This window comes from Drosophila mauritiana, chromosome 3R, assembly GCF_004382145.1.
Source record: "Drosophila mauritiana strain mau12 chromosome 3R, ASM438214v1, whole genome shotgun sequence".
Classification (NCBI taxonomy): Eukaryota; Metazoa; Arthropoda; class Insecta; order Diptera; family Drosophilidae; genus Drosophila; species Drosophila mauritiana.
The window spans coordinates 23,381,475-23,405,836 of NC_046670.1; the positions used below are offsets into that span (position 1 = coordinate 23,381,475).

A 24,362-nucleotide genomic window follows, 5' to 3' on the forward strand; every position below is an offset into this window, starting at 1 on the left:
TGTGAATGGGTTTTGGGGGATGGGAGAGCTCTAGTTGGAGATTTCTCGAGAGCGTGTATTTTTGTAATAGCACAATAGTTGCTGCCGAGCGTCCAAACGCTGCGGACGCGATTTTCGCTTCGCTCCTCTCGGATTTGCTACGCTTTTCGAAAATAACTCGCGTAACGCCAAGAGCTTTGTTGTTGTCGAGTGTGTAAGTTCAAGAGTGTGTGTGTGTGTGTGAGTGTGTACGAGTGAGCGTGCTTTGTCGGATCCATCGCATATATACTTGATATATAGACGCACGATAAATGCCTATTAAGAAATGTTCTTCGAAAAGAACTCTTGAATATATCTGCAAGTGCCGTCTCTCAGTGTGCCCATCAATAAATCACGCCAGCTACATAGCATATACATATGTACATAACCCTTAAAAAAAAACAACAAACAACAAAGGTCTCCTTTGGCAGACCTTATTAACTATTAACCGGACAAACAAAAAACAGTTGTCGAGCCGATTAAAATTTAAATGGCTATAATATCGCAGGTGTGAATTTTCTGTCTTTTTTTTTTGCTCTGTGAATAATTCAATTAATACTTGTTACGAGGCCGACAAACCTTTGGCAAATGGACTCATCAGAGATACAGTGCGAATTGGCCCGACAAATTGGCTCACCCCACACTCGAATTATATATGGTATATATAGACAAATATATATATGTATATGTACATATAAGGGAGTGGACTGGATAATCTGGAACTCGAAACACGTTCGCGGCCTTAAAGTTCAAAAATTATAGCTCCTTTTCCGATTCTTTTCGTTTTCGTTTTCATTTTCGTTTCATTACCTCTTCAAGTGCATTTTTATCTGGGCACGCGTGGTGAAGGTTAAGGCTTCCGCGGCTTAAAGTTACAACTCCCACGCCCCCTCAGCTCGGCTAGCCCCCGCTTGGGCTCCACCCACCCCACACGTGTTGTTTTGTTTTCGCTCGCTGTTGTTTTGCGTTTAAGCCACCTTAGCCATCTATGTTTGTATGTATGTATGTAGAAATGCAAAACCACCGCGCGCCTCAGCAGCTTTTGTCCGAGAATAATCCCGCTCTTTGGGGGAGTCTTTGAGAAAATGATGGGGCTCTCTGCTCTCGTTTGCCGGTTTTCCACTGAGAGACTGAGTGTGAGCAGCCGCGAGAAAAGCAGCGGAGCGAGAAGCTCTGTTACAGAGAGAAAAACAAGGAAAACTCAAACTCATTTGCATACGCGGTTTTTGTCTTATTAAACGATTTGTTTATCGAAAGTTTTGTGTTGTTTAAGTAGCTATCCAAATACTTAGAGCATTTTAGGGTGCAATGTACAAATACTTAGCTAAAATGAATCTATTGGTCTGAAGTTTAACTAAAATCTATAAGGCATAATAAAAAATACAAATATTTTTATTCCATTACAGAATCTATTTCTGTCGGAAATTTTCTTAAAGCCAATAAATAATAAGATCAACGATTTGCTTTATTTTCTAGCATATGTACATACATATACATTTCGTTGCCATGCCACAAGAAACTTGTTCAAAAAAAAAAACCTATGATGAGAGAGATATTTTCCAGATATTTCCCCCGTGTAATAATTTATGTTTCAGTCCGTTTGCCTTTCATATGATCGACCAAAGTCCACACTTGGCCGGCGACAGTTGCCAAGGCTCAATCAAACCAGTCCATTGAAGGATGGTAATTAATATCTAGTGCGTTGCTTGAGTCATTGCGGGAAACATACTAATTAGCAGAGAGAACGGATTGTCAAAGACACGCCAATAGCCACCCACTCAAGGTCGTTGGGGGTCAAGGCTACCGCCGGCAGTACAGTTCCTCATCGGCATTATCGTCGGTAGCATCACCTGACAGAACATTTTCAGTATGGCCTGATCCATGCTGTGCAGACACAGATATACATAATCTAAATGAAGTGCCGCCACTGGCTTTGCATAACTCGTTTGCGAGCGGGTTGTCAAACAAGTGGTATGGAAATAATCCAAATGTATTTCCAAATATGAAAATGATGTGCAGCTGCGGGCTAAGGCTTTTGCTTGATAATCATTTCAATTGTTTACCGAAATAAGTTGACACTCTGATTAGTTATTACAAGCAAACATAATGGATAATGAAAGTTGGTGATAAGGGACACTTAACGAATTTATTTCAGCTCTTTATCGAAGCAGGAATTATTCATTTAACTCATGAATGTATAAATATTTTACTCTTGCGGAAGACAGCAGGATAAACTGGCGACGATTTTCCATTGTCTTCTGACCCAGTTAAGAAACGACCTCCCGCAGTTCATTGCTTATCTGTCAGTGACCCATTAATGGGTAATAAATTAATAATCACATAATGCTGTATTCTGACTACCGACATTATTTTGAGGGGCAACAGCTGTTTTCCAGCCAGTTTATTTTGGACGGTTTATTGCCCGAGTTGAAATGCAAGTGCGTATCTTATCGCTGTGAATAATTCTTGAACCTGACAAATGTGCCAACGATTAACCACCTAGCAAATCAATTGTGAAGGTTAATTTCACGGATGAAAGGCGGATAGTTATCCATGTTTTATGTGCGTACTTAAATGGATCATTACGAATCAACCTTATGTCATCGTGAACCAATTCAATGGTGTGTATTGTGTTTGTTCCAGCTTATAGCACACTTTACACAATAATGGATGAGACAAGCACTGGACTGGACCAGTCGAGCATGCAATCTCAGTCACCAAATTCGCCCGTTCACGTGGCTGCAACATGCGACATATTAATTAGCATGCCGAACGCCTTGCGTGCCATGCTGGACTTGCTACACCCCTCCCGCCCAGCAAAATTGGCCACCAGCCAATCCAGGCCATTAATATGCATAATAACAGCCAATTTCCAGCTGACAAATGTGCACACGTTTACCAGCTTGTTGGGCAGCAATTATGCATCAAAGGTCCCACACATCCACAACAATAAAAATAATAAACGAATATCGCAAATTTGGCTATCGCATTACAAAACCCTTTACTTCGGCTGCCTTTTGTTGACCAGCTTGGCAGCCGTGTGCATCGTGTTTCGTTAAAGACAAACAAGAAAATGGCGCTGCGACTGCATTCACTGCACCGCGACACGATAAAACCGACTGGCCAAAGTCCACGCGGCGAATGAGTAACAAGCTCAGCAGCCAGAGATCGCATTCAGCATACGCCCCGTTGGCGAAATCAACGATCGAGAGAAGAGCTGCTCGGCGCACAGGCATGACCAAACCTCTCGAGAACCTTATATATTGCACAATAGCATTTGCAATTCTTATCGATTGCCATTAGATAAGAAGTCTGCTTCCTCACTGCAAATTTTACATATTTACACCGCTTTCTGCGCCTTAAGAAATGCAAAGCTTACTAAGTTGCAGTTTTTCAATTGAAAATTTTCCTCTTTTTCAATGATTGCCACGCAGACAGAAGAGCGCATTTAACATATTGATTTTGAATTATCAGGTCCGAAATATCTGCTGCCGTGCACTGCATACTGAACAGATACTATACGTATCCCATAAAGTAGTGCACCTCAACGGCTCGTATAACAAAAGCCGAGCACTTGATTGAGCTTATCTGGGCATTAGCATTTTATAGGCACCATACAGCATACTAAGTGCTGTCTGTCAAAAGAGTTCGCAACCCCCTCAATTGGAAACGGCACCATCTGGTCGTTCTAATTAATTGACAAAATTTCCATAAACCAATTTGGCTGGCTAATCCAGAGGAGGACGATAGACAGATATCACGGCACCTGGCACTTAGATAAGACAACTGGCATGCTCTTCTATTTGTTTGAGGCAAACCAAGTGATTTCAGGGAATCGCATTTCGCACTTAATGAAACAATGGACGATAAGGAACGATGTGTGCCAAATGAATTGAACTTTTTCGCTGTCTCCAATTTGTCGTAAGGCAGACAATTGTCCATCGCTGGTCGGCCACTTCAGGCCAAAGTATTTGCCTCAATTTCACTATTGCAAGTGCCGAGTACTTTAGGGGCGGGTATAACCGCAAGAGCCCGGGCCTCGCCAATTCATATCGCCAAGGTGCCGTTCCAGTCGGTCTGAGATTTCCACGGCGAGCGGTTTGCATTTCTCCGGCGATTTCTGCGATCTCCGATCTTGCATCAAGTGTAAGTTGAGTGGGTGGTGCGGTTGTCATTGTACGCGGCGCATAACTGGCATTCCAACCGCTTGACTTTCGTAATATATTTCCCCCGTTTTTTTTTGCCGTTTTGCATGACGTACAGTAAACCACCTAGTGGTCGGTTTTCCTTAGATACTCAGTGTGTCAGGCGCATGCAACATAGCATACTGCGGCATTTTTCATCTATAAATAGCAGCAGAACAGAAAAAGCGATGAGAATTGTTGGCTTGTTGAGTACCGTGCTCTTTACACCACGACCCTCAACTTGAACCTTTGCTGGGCTGTCGTACCCTGGGGGCACGTCACTCTGTCATTATGCGGCATAGCAATATATATCTGACATTTGTTGCTTTCGCATCTAATTGGATTGCAACGGCAGGAAAGCATTCGGTATAAGTACCTTTGTTCTTGCGGCTGACAGGAACCTTTTGTAAGCTAAATTGAGCAGAGCCCTGATGTTTTTGTCGTCAAAAAACCATTAACCACTAAATTAGGAATCTCCATTAAAGGCTGTTGAGTATGGTGGAACAGAGTAGCATTTTCATTAAATTGAAAAATTTTTTTACAATATATAATATCTTTTATTTGAGGGCTCGGTGCTTGCAAGCAATCTGCGGTTGTCCTTCGAGCTGCAACTATTATTACACCAAGTTCACGTGTCGTATTAGTAATTTCCCGCAGAGCAGCGTCAAGTGAATGTGTTATTTTTAGCCAGTTTGTTTTCCTTGAAGTGCGGCAAACACAGAGCAGGAAACCAAGGCAGGGACTGCACTTGACCGGATTGTTTTTAGCCCAGTGACCACCATTGACATTGATATATGGCAGGCAGGGGCCTGCGCCGGAGCTCCACTGGTGGATAGGCAATGATTAACCGAGAATTCTACGATTTATATGAAATTGCAGATAGCCCAGCCAGCAACATGTTGGATGCGAATTAATTGGCCCACAGCCAGTCCTTCGAAAGCACGGGAAGAGCAACACTCGAGCAGAAAGTTGGGAAATGTTTGTTTGCGATTCTGAGCCAGCTCAAGAATCATTTGCCTGCAATGGCAATCCCCCAGTGGCAAACGATGGCGCAGAAATCAAGAACCTGAAGAACAATAACGGAAGCGAAAACAGAAGCCCCCATCTCGGAGGTGGTGGAGAAGAAGACAACAGCTCACCGCTGCAGGAAATCGATGAACATTACGTCTGCGACATTGCCATGATGCGAATTGGTGGGGAGGAGAGCCTACCGGTGACACACAATGAGCCAGTGGATGAATCACCGCCGCTGGCCCACAATGAAAGTACAAACAATGAGAACGAGGTGGAGATCGATCGCCAGGAGGAGGAGCAGGCGGTCAGCGAGCTGGTGCGATCGAGCAGTGCCGGTGCCCTTATGGAGGCGTAAGTTGAAGTACAAATCCAATTTAATTCAATTTTAATCCATCGCAAATTCCCTTCAGCGACAGCAAAAATGGAGGCAGCATGCGAGTGGTTTTTGGCATCCTGGTGCGACTAGTTCTTCCACTGGCCAATGGAGTAGCCAGGGGCATCAAGGGCATACGCGATGTTCGAGTGCTGAGGGTTCTCCAGAATCTGGCCTCCAGCCGGCAGGCTCTTACCAATCTGGTGGCCTTTGCCGCCAACACTATATCACTGAATCTTTCTTCGGTTCAGGGTGAGTCTAATAATAAATGAACAGAAAAAGTAAGCCAAAGTTCGGTGAACTAAACGAAATTTCACTATATACCACCTATGTAGCCTTAATTGCTATTTGTGTATACACATTTCGATGCTATGCATATTATTTCTGTTCTGTATTCATCAAGATATTGAGAGGATTATATATTTTATTATCTTTTTTACGCCAGTTTCCAATCGCATGGGGCCCCTTCTGAAGCTCCTGAAAATGCGCAAATCACAGGATGGCCTTGAGAGTCTTCCCGACACATTGAGTGCGCCCTCCACTCCCTGCACTCCCTGTCCAACCAGCAATCCGATGCAGGGTCCGCCCTTTTACACAGTTCGCTCGGACGCACCCAACTGTTGTACAATAAACATCCTGGCCGAACCGCCACCGGGTCAACCGATCCGAGCAGATATTGTGCTCATCCATGGTCTGCATGGATCTTTGGTGAACACATGGAAACAAGGACTCTGGCAGAACGATCGCCAGCCGGTGGAGTTCGAAAGGCCACCACGTCCGCCAGTACGTCCGCCAAAACGACCTCGTCACTCCCGTAGTGCAGCGATTCATCCAGCTCCGCGGGAGAAGCGAGCAAAGTTTGCTTCCCTCAACCGATTTATGGACACACCAGATGATTCTCCAGTGCGGCAAAGGGCACGGCTCCAGAGGTCCATGCCAATGCAGCCGGAAGACTTCCAGATCAATGCTTCCGATAGTGATGATAGCGAGTAAGTTCATACTAACAATTATTATGACCAGAGTTACTAAAAGATTTCCTTTTAATAGCTATGCTTATGTGTGCGGAGAGCCTGAAGAAATCCAGATTTGCGAGGGCATCGAGTACAGCTTTCCCACTTTTCGGCTCAGGATGCAGGACAACAGCCGTTTGCTACAAGCAGAGTTGGAGTCCATGCTGCAGGCCAATGGCAATGAGGAGGAGGGGACCAATGGGAAGGATAACCGCCCGCGTCCCGCTTCACCAGCCACGCCTCGTAAAGCCACCCGCAAGAGCAAGCCATCTCCAAATGATCCAAACTACTCCAAGTGCTGGCCTGGGGATTGGCTTCCACTCGATTGTCCCGGCGTGCGGGTTATTGCCGTAAACTACACCACTGATCAGTACCTTTGGAGACCGCTGTGGAAAAGCAAGGAGCCGCGCTCCAGCTTGATCCAAAGGTCTCGTGAGATGGCCGAGCTGCTCATTCAGCATCGCGTTGGCCATGGTCGTCCTATTATCTATGTGGGCCACTCGAAGGGTGGACTCTTCATCAAGCAACTGATGGTCGACGCCTGGGAAAGCGGTCGTCCTGCGATGACGCCGCTTTGGCGATCTGCCCGTGGTTGCTTCTTTTACTCGGTGCCCCATCGAGGATCCCACTTGGCCAGCATAAAGGCACCACTACTCTCCCGCTCCGTGGAGCTGCTAGAGATTGAAAAAAGTAAGCCTTAGATTTATCCGATAAGATATATCAGCTATAATATTGTGATATTGTTTTCCTCAGATAACAAGTACCTGCTGGATTTACATCGGAGATTTGCGGGACTATATCATCTGGGTCATCTGAAGATCGAGGTGTTTAGTTTCGTGGAGACCGCCTTGACACTCATGTCAGTGCTGTATCTTCGCATTGTGGGAGTGGACTCAGCGGGTTAGTACTTATCAGAATAATGCCTAGGGGTTTTAGAATAGTTCGCATTATCATCTGTATAAGAAGTGATAGCGGAATATTTTTCTTTGGCTCGTATTTTTTTATCAGCAATATTAAGAATACATATCATTATCAGAAAATTTGATAACACGGCATAACGTTATCATGAAATAAATAAAGATAAGCCTAATCACTCTCCATTATAATTAAAATAATCTGCAACGAACTTTCACTTTATTAACAGCCTAGTTCTAATAATTTATATCTTTCTAATTTATAGATCCTGGAATTGGAGACGTCTGCGGCATTCGTCTGGATCATCGAGAGATCTGCAAACCACGAGGACGGGATTGTATTTTGTACAAAGAACTGGTGAAAATGATTGAGAAGGTGTGCTGAGAACACGGCGAAAGTGGAAGACATTATATGTTAGAAAGTATACTGTATGTAGGACCTGATATGTTTAAACCATAATGTGTATAGAACCGACAATTTGATGATAATTACGCGTACCTATATGAGATGCCACAGCATCCAGCTGAGGCACACTAAATGCTAGAGCGCCGCTTGTTAATTTAATAGTGCATAGCATAGGTGTTCAATATTCGCCTATCCATAGCTCAAGTTAGTTATACACATATTATGTTGCCTTTAGTTTAAGCTTAAAAAAACGAGCAGATATTTATGCTCAGACATGCCATCTGGTGTCAATGATATTTTGGAATTTTTGTGATCGATTGTGATCATTTTTCTAGCACTTTGTTGTGATGATCCCCCAAACACTCGTGAAAACGTTATTGATATTGTACCATATTTAGAGTTTGCTAGTTTCTATGAATCTATCTATCCATTAATCGAAACACACACCGCTGTAAAATGTTACCAACGAAGACACAATTGATACATATTTGAATTTCCAGACAATTAATTAATCGATGTTTTATACCTATTTGTTAAGGATTTAATTACTAAAACCAATAAATTATCTTTTATAAAAATCCAAACTCAATACTACTTTTACTGGAGAAGTAGAAATACCAATATTTAGGTCAATAAAACACAATATTTGTATGTTTTCCATCATAACTTATTTTTTAGTATATTTTCCAATAGTTAAGGTTGCATTCATTCTTCTTTGCCATATCTTTGTATTCTCTAAACAAACACCGCGCTTTCTTAATTTGTTTTCTTAGACTCTTTAGCCGTGCCAAAATTCATTGTCCTGTTTGTTGGCCTGGTTGGTTGTTGGTGGCCAATTAACTTGCATCAAAATCTTTAACACGAATCGTTGGCAGCTTAGTTGCTTGAAATAATTAATTTCGCTTGCATGTACAATGCATATATAAATTGCATAAAAAATACATTAGTTATTTTTGTTTTCGTTTGTTCAATTATGAATAGTTCAAATATTTCGCTCTGATTGTAAAACGAAGAAACCAAGCCTTTACATGTTTACACAATTTAGTTGTTCGCCACTCTACTAATGAGGTATACAAAATGTGGACTTAAATGCGAACTAAAATTACAAAAATTAAAAAATATACGCATAACTAATTTTACGTTTAAATGCGTAGACTTAGTTGAGAGTGTGCTAGGAGAGCAGCAGTTTCGCCAAAGATAAGAACATAAACATTGTTTGCTTACAATTTTAGTGGACTCTTAGTTAGAGTGGTTTCCGTTGGCCAAAAACCGTTGCAAAAGTCGCAATACGCATTTCTATCTTTGTCTTCCTAATAATTAATTTCTGTATCTCTTTATTGTTTTTGCGCTTAAATAATTTAAACATTTATCACATCCACTTACACGGCGATCACAATCGCAGCTATTTTACTTATTTTTTCTCCAGTTCTCCGCATCGTTTTTTTACTCGATTTTCCCAAACACGTACATTCATATGGATTTCTTACGCCTAATTCTATAACTTTAGTACATAAATTTTCTTGTTGCCTTTTGACGCATATATGTAATAGTTTAGTAAATTTTGGTTTTTCTTAATGTTCGCAACGTTTAAAAATGGATTTTTTCCTTCATTCGATTCATTCTATTTGTTTTTTTCTTTATTTAGTTAGGAATTTTGAGTTTTTCTTTCGGAATATATTTTGTGTGTATTTAAATGCTTTTCGTAGGTTAAAGTTCATTTTGTGGCTTTTGTGTTTTGCATGCACATTGGTTTCGTAAATTGTAAAATTATTCGGCTATACAAACTGGTAACTCCTTTTGGGTGAAGTTCGGAAGTTCAAAGTCTGCGGCTTTATTCCGCTTGAACACAAATCAGATTGTTTATTTACGGATGGTCTAAGTCGCAACTAACTGGGTTCGAGGTGAGTCTACTTTGAACATTGCTTCTGGTTGAGTGGAAAGGTACTATTGTTTATAGTTGTTGGTTTTGTTCTGCCTCAGGGATCTTAAAGGTTACCTTTTGCTATTTAATTATTTGTTGGTATTGCACTTAGACTCTAAATACGTATACAGTTACAGTTACAGTTTTCAAACACACTTTGTTCACATTGAATATATGTCTATATCTATTTTCTCGTACTCGTTTTAGTCATTTAAAAACGTATCTCCAATTGGTGTCATATGTGTGTGTGTACAATGTATCTGCGACTTGCATACTTCAGTGGAATGTATATTCTATAGTTAGGTTTTTTGGGGGGTAAGTGTGTGCATGGTTGTGTTTCTGTCTCTGAATCTCGTAACAATTTTCGCATCTCGTTTCACACAGAACAACGGTTCACAGTTCGTTGTGTTTGGCTACTGAATTCAACTACTTTCCAATTCCTATCAAAAATAATATCATGGAATGGAGCAGCAGCAGCTCGGTTTGTGTCGTTTCTCGTTTGGCGTGGCTTTGATGTCGAGGTACGGTTGGTGAATTTATAATATAGGTTACAATTCGGCAGCAATGCGATGGATTATGTGGCTTATTATAGAGTTATGCAATGTGGATGTGTGCACAAATTGGAATTGTTCCTCTTTCAAAGGGAAAGTGTGTGTGTGTGCATGTGTGTGTGTGTGGTGAGACCGAGAGAAAGAGAGAGAGCACAAAAACAAGAATGCAAAATGAATATAATCAGGTACATTTGATATATCGGTTGTGTAAACAAAACAAAATGCAGCAGTAAATATGCGGAAATTAAACATTAAACATTTCGCTTAAAAAAGGACTACAAATATAAATAAAATAAAATTACAAATATTATTGAATAGATTACGTTTTAAATCGGAATCGATGTGAACACTTGTGACTATTGTGGCTGAGTGGCATTTGAGTGGTTGGGTGTTTGGTGGTTGAGAGTGGTTGAGTGTGGGCTATTGCAGTATTTGTGGTTTTTTGGCTGTTCTGTTTGCGTATATTTATTCTATTTGAGTGTAATTGAATTTTTTGCGGCAATTACGAAGCAATTGTAAACGTAGTAATTATCAGCGACAAATATTGTAATGCATACTTGCGGGCTGCGCGGTCTATTGCTATGTATATATGTATGTACTTATGTATTTCGGTGTGCATGTGCTATGTGTTTGTGTTTGCATCGAAAGCAACAATAAATTATGTTTATGTGTAAGAAAAAGTTACATGTAAAAATGAGCCTCAATTAACGGAAAAACAAACAAAAACTAAACAAATACAAATACAAAAGTACGGTAAAAACGTTGAATCGCGACAAAACTATAGCATACAACTTAGCGTACGTGTTCTGTATACGAGTGTACATATGTAGATACATGTGTATAAATATTAGCTTAATTAATCATTTCTCCCATAGTTCCATAGTTTCAGTTACTAAATATTTACATTTATAAAATGTACTCTTTATAAATGCTAATCATCGTAGTGATCTAATCATCATCATCTACGTAATCACTACTCTTTTGGAATGTTTCGAGCTGTGAATGTGGTTTTCTCTCCTATATAACTTTTCGCCCATCTCCTTTTCATTTCTCTTGCTTTGTTTTGTTTTGTTTTGCTTGCTTCTATGTTGTAGCTTCATAAAAATACTGCTTGCTTCACCCATTGGGATCCACCTGGGCTCGTCGATGGACCACTGTCGCCGCTGGCCAAGATTGCTTGACCGCCGACGAATGGTTTACGTTAACGGACGCCGGTCCGTTGGCAGGAACTTTGGATGCATTGTGGCTGAACGAGATCGGATTGCCATTGCCTCGCGGCTGACGCTCCTTGGCAGTTGCTGATTTCTGGCTAGTGTTAGTGCTGCTGTTGTTATTGTTGGTGGTGTTATACGTGCCGCCCCCCGATTTGGCCACATCGGCGGGCAGTTTGAAACCATTGGTGAGGCATACGGCCGCATATTCGCGTTCCGAGGTGGGTGTTAAGGTGGCAGCCGCCTCCTCCTCGGCCAGCAGGCAAATCCCATCATTGGAATTTGAGTGGCGCACGAAGTTTGTGTGAAACTGTTTTTTACTGCTGCCGTTGCTGCTGCTGCTGGCACTGCTGCTGCTCAGGCTCCCACTTCTCCGACTGGAGCCACCTACACCTCCTCCTCCTCCTCCACCTCCGCCGCTGCCGACCACACCCAGTCCTGGCATGGTGGTGACCAATGGCAGCGAGTTTGGCGGCACAATCACCTCCAGTTCGGACCCATTGGGCACCGCACACTGTTTTGAGCTGCTCAAAGCCACCGCGTTGGGTGGCGTATGCCTATAGGGTATATAGAATGCTTTCGCCTCCTGCAACATGGCATCCTGCACGGTCTTTCGCTCCGGCGATGTACCTCCACCTCCGCACAACGGCAGCTGCGATAGGTTGTGCACTCCGGCTATGCCCAAGTCCCCTTGAGCTGCTCCATCTTGATCCGATCGCCTCGCCACCTGGACACTCCCATTGCCGTTGGCGAGATGGACAACTGCCACAGCCGCCGTGCTGGTCTGGTATTCCAAACTGTGCTCCGGCAGCAATTCAATGTGGTACCGTGAACGCGGAATGAGAGTTTGCATCTCGTGGCAATCCTGCTGCAATGTTCCGCCACTCAGACCGCCGGCACTGTCTCCCGGCATCCCAGAAGCACTGCTCAGATTACCGAAATTAATATCAGTCGGTGTGGTCAGGTGGGTGGGTCCCTGGGCGCGGGCCTTGAAGTTGCGCTGCTGGAAAATTATAAACAGCCCGAAGAGAAAGACACACGCTATCGACAGCAACGAGCCGATGGCAATCCCACTGTAAACCTCCGAATGCGATGATTCGCTTTCCTCCTTCAGCCATGTGTGGTTATTATTTATCATGTCGAAGTACATGGGAGCTCCTGCTCCAGTATCGCCCATCACGCGAACTGCCACATGGATTTTCGCCGTCTCCGAGACGTTTGGAAACTAACAAAGATAAAGAGTAAATATAGCAAAAAGGTACTCTATGTTTTAATTACCTTATATGAGCATTTGGTGCACTCTTTAACAATAGCTTCGTGGGTTACGTTGTCCAAGGACCACCGAATATCATAGTGATGGACACGACCATTGGGATTAATCGGTGGCTCCCACATCAATTTCAGGCCATTTTGTTTTATCAACTTTGAATTGCTAATGGTACCAGGAGCTATAATATACAATTCTTGCAATGTAAGGCGAATGGCAAGTGAGAGTTTTACTTACGATCCTGCTCGGTCTTCTCATCTATGTCGCCATAGAAAATACGCGTCTTGCAGTTGTAGAAATGCAAATTGTACCGAGTGTCTGGCTTAAGTCCTGTGACCAACAGCAACGAGTTGGCAATATTCCGATCCTGACACTTTGGATCCTGACTGGGTAATGACATTTGCGCTTGTATCTCTGTGTGGCACTCCAGCACGCAAGTCTCATTGAGGCTATCCAGAAACTTAAAGGCCAGAGCGCGAGACTCACGGGTTACCAGACGAAAGGGCATATTTGACTGCTCCGAAGTGCCATTCTCGATCTGCAAGGAAAAAATTTGTTCGAGCCCCGTTAGTACGTGCATTCTGATGGGGTCCTACAGAAATGACAAAATAATCCCCTACAGTACAGTCTACTCACAATCTTCCACTGAACATAGCGAAAGTCCTGGCCCAGGAACTCATTCTCGGTGGTGATTATCAGCACTCTCATTTTGATGCGCGTGAATCGCTGCAGCAAGATTCCGGTTACACTGGCATCCACCACTAGACTAAAGATGTCATCCTCCAGTTCTAGAGTATCGTCGACAACATTGTCCTCGTGCTCCACATTCCTCAGCACTGTGGCTGCCGCAGATTGATTAAGAGGCTGGATTTCGGTCAGATGGTGTCGCACCTGGTCGGCTTTTTCCTCTACGGATGTCAGGGTGCCTTGCAGAGATCCATTTAATAGCTGCGCAGGATGTGGATGGGTGTGGTTGATCGAGAACTGCAGGATAAAGTACTTCTTGTTCTCCAACTGACCCTGTGACCACTTTACAAACGTGTCATTGCCCACGGCAATGGGTCGAAGCATTACTAAAATGTATACAGCAAATAAGACATTTTGTTGGCAACTCGAAGAAAGTTATATACACTTACATCCCTGGGTGCAGCACGTGACTGGTGTACTTCTCAACGAGCTGAGTATCATCTGCTGGGGGACCAAGGTTCCTGTCCTTACCTCTGTAGTGGGAAATAATACCCGGGTGATCAAGGCAAAGGGCTCGTAAACGGGCAAATCAGTGGATATCACCACGTAGGATGTCTGATTCAGCTTCATGGGCGAAAACGAGGTCCAACTGTGGGGATTATTCCTCACAATATAAACCACGAACATTGACGTTAGGGTGCGGCTGTCAAAGGTGATGTTGATCGAATGGAAACTGTGCGGATAGCAGCGAATGTTCTGCAGTGGGTTGACCTCCTCGAGCTGTCGGTTGAATCGCAGCTCACCCGTCGCCGAATCCTCACCAGCCACATTTCTGGCCACACACTGGTAGATGCCCTCCTCCTTGGAATCAAACGAATGGACGTGCAACTCATTCCCGCTAATGTAGCGTGTATAGGAGCTGTTCAGATGGACGCCGTTGTGGTACCAGGTGATACTCGGTTCCGGATGCCCCTCTGCCCGGCAGGTTAGTGTTCGCGAGAGACCAATATACACCACCTCGACGGGCAGGCGACTCACAATCCTCGGAGGTGTTGTCACAATCACCTGAAAGTTCTGCGTTTCCAGAGGAGTTATACAACTATAGCGTCCTTCATGCCGCGCTATACTAGCATTCGTGATGGAATAGGCCACACTATTGTTGCTCAGGCGAACCATCTTGTTGTTCGGCGGCTGGAGGTACCACACAATCGGCACAAAATCTGCCACCGCGTGGCATTGTAGGAGCACGGATCCGCCGGCGGGCACAAAAACCGTTGCATTCTGAAACGCCGGCAGTAGTTGGGCCTCCGAAACGGCTGTCTCCGTAATCCCCGCATCGTTTTTGGGATAAAATGTAGCATCCTTTGGCTCCACTTGCAGTTGCCAAATGAACTGACGGTGCGTCTTGCTGGCAAATGTGTTCTGGGCCACGCATCTGCAACGGGATAATGTATAATGGATAGTGGTCAGTGGTCCCGCGCGATAATTGACATGGACAATGGCCACAATTACAGCCAGCACTCGGCCGCCGCTAAGTGTTAATTAATGCATTGTTTAAGGGCACACCGGCGGTGCGAGTGGTGCGTGAATGCTAGTATGTGTGCCATGGGAGTGGGTCTGCTGATGGAGTGCCGCAAAAGGTGTTGATTTTGCCACAAAGGCGAAGGTGGAGCGCAGCGGCGGCAGCAGCCAAATGGAAAATTGCCCTCGGTCTTAATTTAGTTAAACTGCGCAGATCGGGATAGCTGCTACCCAGCAGGTAAACTATACAGATAACAAGTTAAATACGCCATGTGTTTAAAAATGCAATACGGAAACTAGCAGTTAACTTTAAATGCATTTTAAAGGGTGAATTAAACAGATGTAGATAGGGTTTCTTAAGCTAGATGTTCTTTATACGCACTTGTATTTTCCCGCCTGTTCCAGACGCAAATGCCTCAATATTAGGGTGCCATTGGACAGGATGAGAGCACTGCAATAGTCAGAAATTAATTAGAAATTTAATAAACAAATGGAATCGTCACTCCAAGCGTGGGTCAATCCATCCAGCTGGCAAGCTCTACAAGTATATTGGCGTGTATATACAAGTCTTGGCCCGCTGCTCGATGCTTCAACACTGATCTTTACTCGCCTGTTGTCATTGGTCAGGGAATCGTTGCCAAAGTACCAGCTAAAACGGGCAGCTGGAACACTCAGAAAGGGGCAGCTCAGCACGAGCGGTTTGTTCTCCAACGCACTGATGTTGGCCGTCTGCTGTTGACCAGGAAATAGACGCTTGAGCACTGAAAGGATTAATTTGGAAATGAAGCGTTAATTTATCTTTTGATTCCATGTAGTCCAAATGACCAACTCACCAGGATACTCGACTGTGATTCGGTCGGATATCACCGCCGACTCATCCCACTCGATCTTGCAGTAATAATCGCCGCTGGCCTTTTCATTGGTGGGCAGACGCAGCGTACCATTGTCATAGATAAAGAAGTCATTTTTGCGATATGATACTTGTTCGACAACCACGTCATTTCGATACCAGCTGCAGTAGATGGGCTGGTTGTCTATGTCATAGTTCAAAAATATTACTAAGTACACTTAGGGAGGCAATCTCGATAAAACACACTTACCCTGATCGTGGTTGTAGGGCGTTAGGATGGGTATGCATGGCAAATAGTACGGGGTGTGTGGCTTGCTGATGGTCAGTCTTGTGACGGCGTGCTTCTGGATCTGCAGATATGGCTGGAGTGCGGTTGAGTTCTTCGGTTGGGCGACGGCGGCAGCAACTGCAAAAGAGCAAAAACAATTGATTAAGAATCTGTGCTTGGCGCGACGCGGCTAAATTATTGGTTCCAATATTCCCCCGCCCATTGCCCAGACAATAGACAAAAGGCGGACAATGAGCCGGCCGGGCAAAGAAACCGGGCCACGAAAAAAAATGAAAATGTTATTTATATTCTAGCTTAATCTATTGGCTGTTATAAATTTCACGCTTTTCACTTAACACCGCCCCAGTCCGCCCATCCTCCCACAACTGCATCGAGGTTTTTACTGCAATGCCCATAAATACCCAGAGCACACAGAAAAAATCTGAGAAATAGAAACTGCCAAACAACGGAGCCGTGCTGAGCATGCACTGAAAGAAAATCACTAGTCATTCGTTTTGAAATAAGCATTCAAGGTAATCATATATTTTGTATAGGGAAGAATCAAATAATATCCGAATAGCTTAGGCCAGATAAAATTATGCGGACACTCGAGGGACAAATTTTCTTTCAGTGAGCTTTGGGGTAATGCTTCTAGCTCTGGTTCTGGGCAAGTCCAGGGCTCTGGTTTTCGGTCTGGGTCCGAGTTGGAGTCTCCGCTACGTGCTGCAGGCGTGTCCAGGCAGACTTGGCGTGTTAATTAAATTTTTTTTGCTGCTGTTGACGCGACCATGGCGACGTCTGCGCCCGTAGCTGCAACGGTCCGGCAGTGCGTATACGTGATATTAAGCAGTTGAAACAATTACATGGCCAGCGGGCAGCAGTGGCGATTTGCATACAACTTTGTCGAAAGTCGTCCATCAGGCATCACATTATCTATTAGCAGAACGAGTGAGTTCCAGGGAAGTGGAAATGATAATGGCCAATGCCAGGTTGAGTGCTTGACGGGTGAAAAATGGCAAAGTGCGGCAGTGGAACCCCTTAACAAATGTCGGGACATTAGTCAAATGCGTTGAAATTTATGCTAAAAATGCAATCAACTTGCGTTCCGCTCGACGGACATCCTCAAGCCCCCCGAAAGTCCCCTCCTAGAAAAAAAAGAGCCCCACCACAACCATGCAGCTCCAATCAGCCTGCCACCCAAGTGGCCAAGTGCACTCGGTTGTTGCCAAATGCTGAATGTGCTGACTGCTCGTTAGTCAGTCACAAATTGTGGCAAGACGTTCTGCTCTTTTTTCCTAGCTGCGCTCGGAAACTGAATATTTGTTTCGGTTTTGATAAATGGACTACTATAAATTAGATAATTGCTGAACACGCTGCGAGGGATGTATCTTAAAGCTATGGCTCTGGCTCTTTCGACTCTGGTATTCGCCCCGCTTATGTTGCATGTTTGTACGCAATGTGTTGCAATTTTTATTGCTGTAATTACACGCAATGCCCCGGCGGCAATTTGACGCATGGAAATGCCATCGACGGCCACGTCAGCAGTGGAGCTACTGCGTCCCGCTAAGTGCGGCACATTTACAAACACAGAGTGCACTCCGCGTGAGGGTGAGGGGTTGCAGGAAGGTCGGACCGAGGGGAAACCGCAGGTGCACTGAGAGAAATCGTAAAAAAATGCCTAAATCAGGACTTAACACTAAACCAAACAGGAGTGTATATGATCCTTCTACCTAAGCGTGAAATAATTTTAGGCTTTCCAACACAACTAAACAATTGTTTATATTTTTCCAAGTGCAAATGCAGTAGCAGTTGCATGTGCAACCAGGGCGTAATTGTTATAGCGTAATTGTTTCAATGGCGGGGCGTTTAATTGCGCTTTGCCAACTACTCCGCCGCTAACGACGCTCGGTTTTCGAGAGTCAAAGTTCAGCGATTTTTTTGTCATCCAGTGCGCACACCTTGCCGTGGTGCAATTGCCATTTGTCATCGCCTGTTTAAGGGGTTGGATACTCGGTTACTCGGATACTTGGGCGGTTGAATGAAGGAAGGGACGTGGAAGGACATGTCAGCAGCAGCATTACCCTTAAACCTTTCAGCTCGTGTGTGTTTCGGAGTCGTTAGCGTAGGAATCGTTAAGTTTGCAGATTAATTGCTTCGCTGCTCGAGGAGTCAATGCTCGCACAGAGCCATCTATTTAATGTGCTTGACATTCACTTGCAATTGTAACTATTCCACAGCTTTCTAAACTGGCTGGCTTGGGGGCTATCAATTGTGCTGGATCGCTTCTGGAGACCATCAGCGCTGGCCATAACTCAACGCAGCTGCAAACAAGATCGGCAATCTCGGTGATTGAACTGTCATGACATCCAGCTTTCGTCCAGACAACACGTTATCTATCTGCTGCCCCCTTCTGCTCGCGATTCTCCTATAAGCCAAGCAACCCTATATAATTTCAGCTCATTTGTATTAAAATCTGTCGTAGTCAAAGCAATGCATAAGTCTTCCCAGTCAACTCAGCGCCGAGGAATGCTTCCCAGAATCGTGCTTGAATGCTGTTTGACAAGTATATATACGTAGAGTATATACTCCCATCTGCACTTACTAAGTTGTAGCAAGTTGCAAGTCAATAGTGTGGCAGAGATGGGTTCCTGGGTTCCTGGGGAAACCGGGAAGGCGGGAACTGGGCGCTGCTGCACAAATTTGCATAGTTGAACGCACGTCGCCGCACAATGGGAATTCAGGCGATCTAGCTTGGAAAAATTCTAGTGTCAATCAGCCAATATATTATTATAGCTAAGCTTGACCTTTTCCAAAAAGTGATTGTATAGAAAGAAGCTCATACAGGCTAGGTTTACAACTGTTAGGGAACATTGTGTATATAAGGAAGCACTCATTCCTAGCAATGATAACTATCTAAGTTTTAAAAGCATTATACTTTAAAGAGCTAAACTCGATCGAATCTCCCACAGTGCGACTTCGCCACAGTGCATTCCAGGCGGCAACTGTTGCTGCCGCTGCTGCTGCAGTTGATGATGAATGCAACTGCAACTGCAATTGCTGCTGCAGCAGCGGCACATAAATTGCTGGCTGCTGCGCCGGGCTTATCAAAACGGCAACATCTTGTGCATAGATAAGCCGGCTTGCCTCTGCCTCTGCCTCTTCCACTGCCTCTGCCACTGCCTCGCTTTGGCTTTGGCCTCGGCCGCCAACTAACGGGTCTGGGCCCCCATGGAATTTCGCAAATTCAAATTGCCTGGCATCCTTTAATGCCGCTGCCTGCGCTGGCACAGCTGCAACTGCAGCGTTGGCACACTTTTACCGCTCCAAATCCAAAGGCAGCGGCAACATTTTATGCAAAATGCAACGCGCACGAGATAATTTATCGCCTAATGACGTGCTGTTCTAAGGTTGCCCGCGTTGTTGTAAAATGCAATAATAAAATGTGCCTGCAGCAGGAAGATGAAGAGAGTATGAAAAAGGAAAAAAAGAAAAATCATTCTAAAAAATAAAATTAAAAACGAAATTTAAATGCCGCACGAGCGAGCAGCATCAGCTGGGAGACAGTGGAACGGGTTGCCAACTATTTGTGCACCATCAGATCGCTACCCCTGCCTTTAATGGCATGTAATGTACAGGGAAAAAATGTTGCAACTCCTCCTTTTACAGAAAAATAATCATCATTTAATGCAACTCAAAAAGTAGTTACTGTATTTCGAAGTTCGAAATTGAATAATCATATACCATTATAGTTAGTAACGTTTTCTAAGGTCCCACATTTCAATTATCTGCAATTTCAGTTACTTTCAGAGATTCCTAGCAGAGATTCCTTTCTGTGTCTAGAAAGCATTCTCTGGGGCTGCGGTCTGCTGTCGCTTCGGGGGCGCTCAACGAGAATTTATGAATGTGCAAATGCATACGACAATTTCGCGCATAAATGTAAGCTCCTGCCATGCAGCAGGGGAATTTCCAAGAGGAACGGAAAGCGGTTTTGGCGACGGAAGACGGGGACACCCACCGCAAGACAGCGGAAAGATGGAGGAGATGGCAACGCAAAAGCTGGATGGGATGGGGTGGATGCGAAGATCGAAGATGCGTGTGCACATTCCATGGCATTCCGCTGCGGCATGTGGGAAGTTCTATGGTTGCACAGAAAGTATCTTGTAGCTCGTGTTGCTGCTGCACCAGCAACTGCACAACTGCAGCAACTGCAACAACTGCAGCAGCAACTTGAATCGCATCTATTGATTGCACACAGTTCATTGGCGCGACGTGGGCAAAGGATTGTGCCAGGGGGGAAGTGGTTCGACGTGGCTGGATGACTGGATGGCTGGATGCCTGTATGCCCCAGCTTATTTGGGTTAGCAGTTCAAATAGTTTTACGTGCTGTTTTGATCAAATTTTCAAATGCCAACGGAGAATTTATTGAAAAGTCCAGCAGGCAAAAGGGGCGACTTGCAGCAACTGCAACGGCAATGGCAACTGCTATAATTTCTCCATTCGGTGCTGCATTGTTTGCCTTTTGCTCGAGCTGCATATGGCTGCTCAATTGAATGTCTGTGGTTCGGTGTAATTGAGTGGTTGAAAATACTCGAAATGGCAACTAGTTAAGTTAAATGTGCATTTGCCACATTCACATAACTAACCGCCCACAACTCGAAGGCATCCTAACACTAAAAATACATATATGGCAGCACAAATACTTCGAGGACGAGGACTGGGGCATTCGAACCACTTTAGACAATGGCGGGAATTTACTTGGCAAAAGTCAAAGATAAATTGCTTTTTAACCTACAAGCTCCGTTCTTGGTTAGTTGGTCCTGTGCGCTTTGTTTGTTGTTTGCCACATGCCACGTCCCTACCCTTCCCCATCCCCGTCGCCAGTAACTCCAATCCCCTTTATCACTGCCACACAAAGCATTCAATTGACATATTTGGTTAACTTTTGGCGCTCTAGAAAATTCGCATTCAGTAGTTGGAATAAATTTTCTTTGGCAATTTGCATTGCACGCACAGGGGACAAGACATGGGGTCAAAGTTGGAGCTTGCACTGAGGAAAAAAATAAGAGAATTTTTAGGAGTGCAAACTGTAGCCTAAATAGCAATATAGATAAGAGATAATTTTGAGATTAGCCCCACTTTCATCACAAAACTTTTACATTTTCTAGCTTTATCAAATCTTAATGAATATCAGTTTTTCTTAGTGCCGAGCTTGGAAGAATTCCTTGGCTTGGAATGAAAGTGGAATGGAATTTTATCTAAATGTTGTTCGGGGCGTGTTGGCAGACCCACCATTGTGAAAATTGTGTTTGTGCAAAGTCGGATGAATCGCCCCCGATATAAACGAGTCAAGAACAATAGGAAGCGGCTTTGTTCGCATTTACTTCGAGTCGAGGCGGGGCAAATATGTTAGCCCGAAAGTTTTCTGGGGATTATTAAAGGATTATGGGGGATTCGAATGGAAATTTGCGCATTTCAAATGCTGAATGCGAATTAAATGGAAATGGAAATGCCAAACGAGTTTCGATTAAAATCCAGACTATCTGCTGCCAATTCCATAGTGCCACCCGAGCCCCAGCTGCCTTTCTTCGCCGTAAACAGAACCTAATTGGCCACTTCGCAACTAGCAGAACACACATCAATTCTTGCCCCATTCGTTGCATTGCAGCGGCGGGTAAATAGTAAATACCTTCCTGGATTCGAAGCGGCCAACTGGCCAAAGAGCCAAGTTGCCAACTCAATGGCTGTCACAATAGCGGATAACCAAAATACAATATGCTGCTGCCCATAAGCGAACTCATTTCCGCTGAAATTTGGCACCAACTTTTGCAGTGCTGTGCATTGCAGTGCACAGTGCCGCAGTGCAAACATTTCCCCCTCAATAAATCATATTGTAAAATTTCCGTTCAATATTTTCGCCGGCTCCGTAAACAAACAACGAGCAGCGGCAACAACAAATTGAAACTGAAAAGGCGAGAGACGAGTGGGTGTGTGAAAGGAACAGAGTTGTTACACAGAGGAAAATTTCATATATTGTATACTAAATATATTAAATAAGTCTCAGAAGAAATGTTTTTAGTGCAGGATAATATGATAATTATTTTATTTAATTATTTAAAGAACAGATTTGGCATTTTTTAAAAAGTTACTTATTGCATAAAATAGCTTTCTTTTACTTAAATCCTATATAGTATTAACTATTCCTTTCAGTGCATATGGAGTTATCCATGTAAGTTTTGTTTGGCCACATTGTATGCTAAATGGCGAAATGTGGAATGTGCGTTTTACCCAGCGCAGCAGCGGATGAAAGGAGGATGTGGACGATGATGGGCATGAGTTGCACTCTTTCGTCTTCCGCCCCCCCAGCTCGCTTGCATTTTTAAATGGGTTAAACGTAAACCATTTACCAATGACTCAATGCAGCTTCCTGGAAAACCGGCGAACCCGTACCCACATGCATTAAAACCAAATAAATAAATAAGCTGCCGATGTGCTGTTGTTGGAAAGAAAAAACTCAGCCAAAAGAAGAGAAGAAAGCTAAAAAATAAAGGCAGTCGAAAGGAGAGCAACAACCACGGACAGGGAATGAAGGATGGCTGGTCAATAGTCAATGGCCAAATAGCAGAAAATAACAATGTTGCCAATGGCCAACGAACCGGACAACAGCAACAAAAACATCAATAAAATAATAAAAAAAAAAACAAACAAGCAAACAGTGACCACAAACCAATAGTCGAGCCAAGCCAAAGAAAACCAACCAAAAAATCGAAGGAAATTATAAAAATGTTTCAGTTCAAGCGGGTAAATAATACACACTTGCAGGAAACATTGAACAAAATTGGTACTTGCACTCTGTGTTTGTGTATTTTATTGCTAGCAATTTGGGGCCATGAATATGGTTTAAATGTTAAATGAATGCATCACTGGTTACAACCAATTTAATTTGATGATTAAGATCGTTAAAATGTATGCGAGCTTGGAGTCATTTTTACTTCCTTGCTATTTAAATAGGACTCCAAAACATGCCACTTAGTAAAAGTGAGAGTAGTGCTTGTATTTAAAATATCAGCATTGTTTTTAATATACTTAATATATTTAATATATTTTTCTATCCCGTTTTTCGTTGTGTAAAAAAGCACTAAGATTTCAGGCAAGAAAGCGAGACAGATAAAGTGGCAAGGGGAGATGGGGAGCTCAGTTTTTTTTTCGGTGGCCAACGGAAGCCGCCGAGGGAACTTTCGTAAGCTACGCAGCAAAGTGCAACCACAAGCCGCAGTCAGCAATTTCTGTCATGGGTGGGCGTGGCATCCGAGGGCGTGGGCGGTCGCAGGCTACAATGTGTATATGCAACGTGAGTGTCAGTCTGTCTGTGTGTGTGTGTGTGTGTGTGTGTGTGCGTTATTGCGGTCTGTGTCCGGCGAGCGGCAACCTTCTACCAACTACCATCGCCATTTACCGGCGCACATCCACAATCACAAACCCATCAACGTCGTCGTTGACTCGTCATCCTCATCGTCATTCTCGTGATTGCAAGTGACACGTACATCAGAGGTCAAGATAATAGGACCGCAATTCAGAGGTGTCCCTTTGCTTGTCAGCCAGGCTAGCAAGCAGCTTAAGGTCAGTTAAGTTTAATAAAAACAGAAAGTGTTTGGACAGAAGAGATAAGTGCTATCCCAAGTGGAAAACTAGGCGTTCAAGATCATGTTATATTTATAATTATGGTTATTTATCCTATAGGAGCGGTTTCACCATTACTTTGGTTTCAACCAGTCCTCGAGTCGGTTTTTCGATTATCATCATCATGACCGCAGTTGCTGTTCATGGGTGTGCTTTTACTATGAGTTCTTTCGTGCCGCTATTACCGCCCATAGTAGAATGCTGTCCCACATTCCATGGAGTAGCATTGAGTCGCGTTTGCCACCCACTTCCACTCCTACTCCCTCCTTTTACCGCCTTTCACCTCGCTGAAGCTACCAAAGCTCACCCGCTCCCGATTATTATGCATCATTTAACAGGAAACATTGTTGCAGTCAATGCCTAGAGGGTTTACAGGGTTATAAAGAAGGGGTTTTCGGGGGATTTCGGGGGCTTTCGGGGTCTTTTCTACCATCAGCGGATGGTTTGAGGATTCAACGTCACGAACATTGCTGGCAACGAACGTGCCACA

General features: G+C 43.9%; 2 protein-coding genes across 7 annotated transcripts in view; one reads left to right on the forward strand and one right to left on the reverse strand.

The window, feature by feature from the left end:
* Positions 1-71: 71 nt before the first annotated feature.
* Positions 72-8,503, forward strand: LOC117145962. Of its 4 annotated transcripts, none has more exons than XM_033311859.1 (7): positions 72-193; positions 5,082-5,567; positions 5,627-5,841; positions 6,035-6,578; positions 6,637-7,289; positions 7,353-7,499; positions 7,780-7,898. In XM_033311859.1, the coding sequence occupies exons 2-7, from the start codon at positions 5,179-5,181 to the stop codon at positions 7,896-7,898; spliced, it is 2,067 nt and encodes a 688-aa protein (XP_033167750.1). In that variant the 5' UTR covers positions 72-193; positions 5,082-5,178. The 4 variants fall into 4 exon arrangements, with proteins under 4 accessions (XP_033167750.1, XP_033167751.1, XP_033167753.1 ...); XM_033311860.1 differs by lacking the exon at positions 72-193 and adding an exon at positions 597-676; XM_033311862.1 differs by lacking the exon at positions 72-193 and adding an exon at positions 4,099-4,164.
* A 98-nt stretch (positions 8,504-8,601) lies between these two features.
* Positions 8,602-24,362, reverse strand: part of LOC117145960 — a 56,775-nt gene continuing 41,014 nt past the window's right edge. For all 3 annotated transcript variants that reach the window (XM_033311858.1, XM_033311857.1, XM_033311856.1), the window contains exons 3-11: positions 16,178-16,333; positions 15,911-16,111; positions 15,688-15,838; positions 15,460-15,528; positions 14,006-14,991; positions 13,506-13,942; positions 13,107-13,407; positions 12,881-13,050; positions 8,602-12,827 (exon numbers count right to left, since the gene is read on the reverse strand). In XM_033311858.1, the coding sequence (XP_033167749.1) occupies positions 11,508-12,827; positions 12,881-13,050; positions 13,107-13,407; positions 13,506-13,942; positions 14,006-14,991; positions 15,460-15,528; positions 15,688-15,838; positions 15,911-16,111; positions 16,178-16,333 (3,791 nt within the window). In that variant the 3' untranslated portion in view covers positions 8,602-11,507. The remainder of the gene's footprint in view (positions 12,828-12,880; positions 13,051-13,106; positions 13,408-13,505; positions 13,943-14,005; positions 14,992-15,459; positions 15,529-15,687; positions 15,839-15,910; positions 16,112-16,177; positions 16,334-24,362) is intronic.

Bases quoted from the DNA above. Each gene is read 5' to 3' on its own strand.
- LOC117145962 (XM_033311859.1), top strand. From the start codon at position 5,179: ATGTTTGTTTGCGATTCTGAGCCAGCTCAAGAATCATTTGCCTGCAAT. The intron at 5,568-5,626 runs GTAAGTTGAAGT...AATTCCCTTCAG, and splicing joins GCCGGTGCCCTTATGGAGGC to CGACAGCAAAAATGGAGGCA. The intron at 6,579-6,636 runs GTAAGTTCATAC...TCCTTTTAATAG, and splicing joins TCCGATAGTGATGATAGCGA to CTATGCTTATGTGTGCGGAG.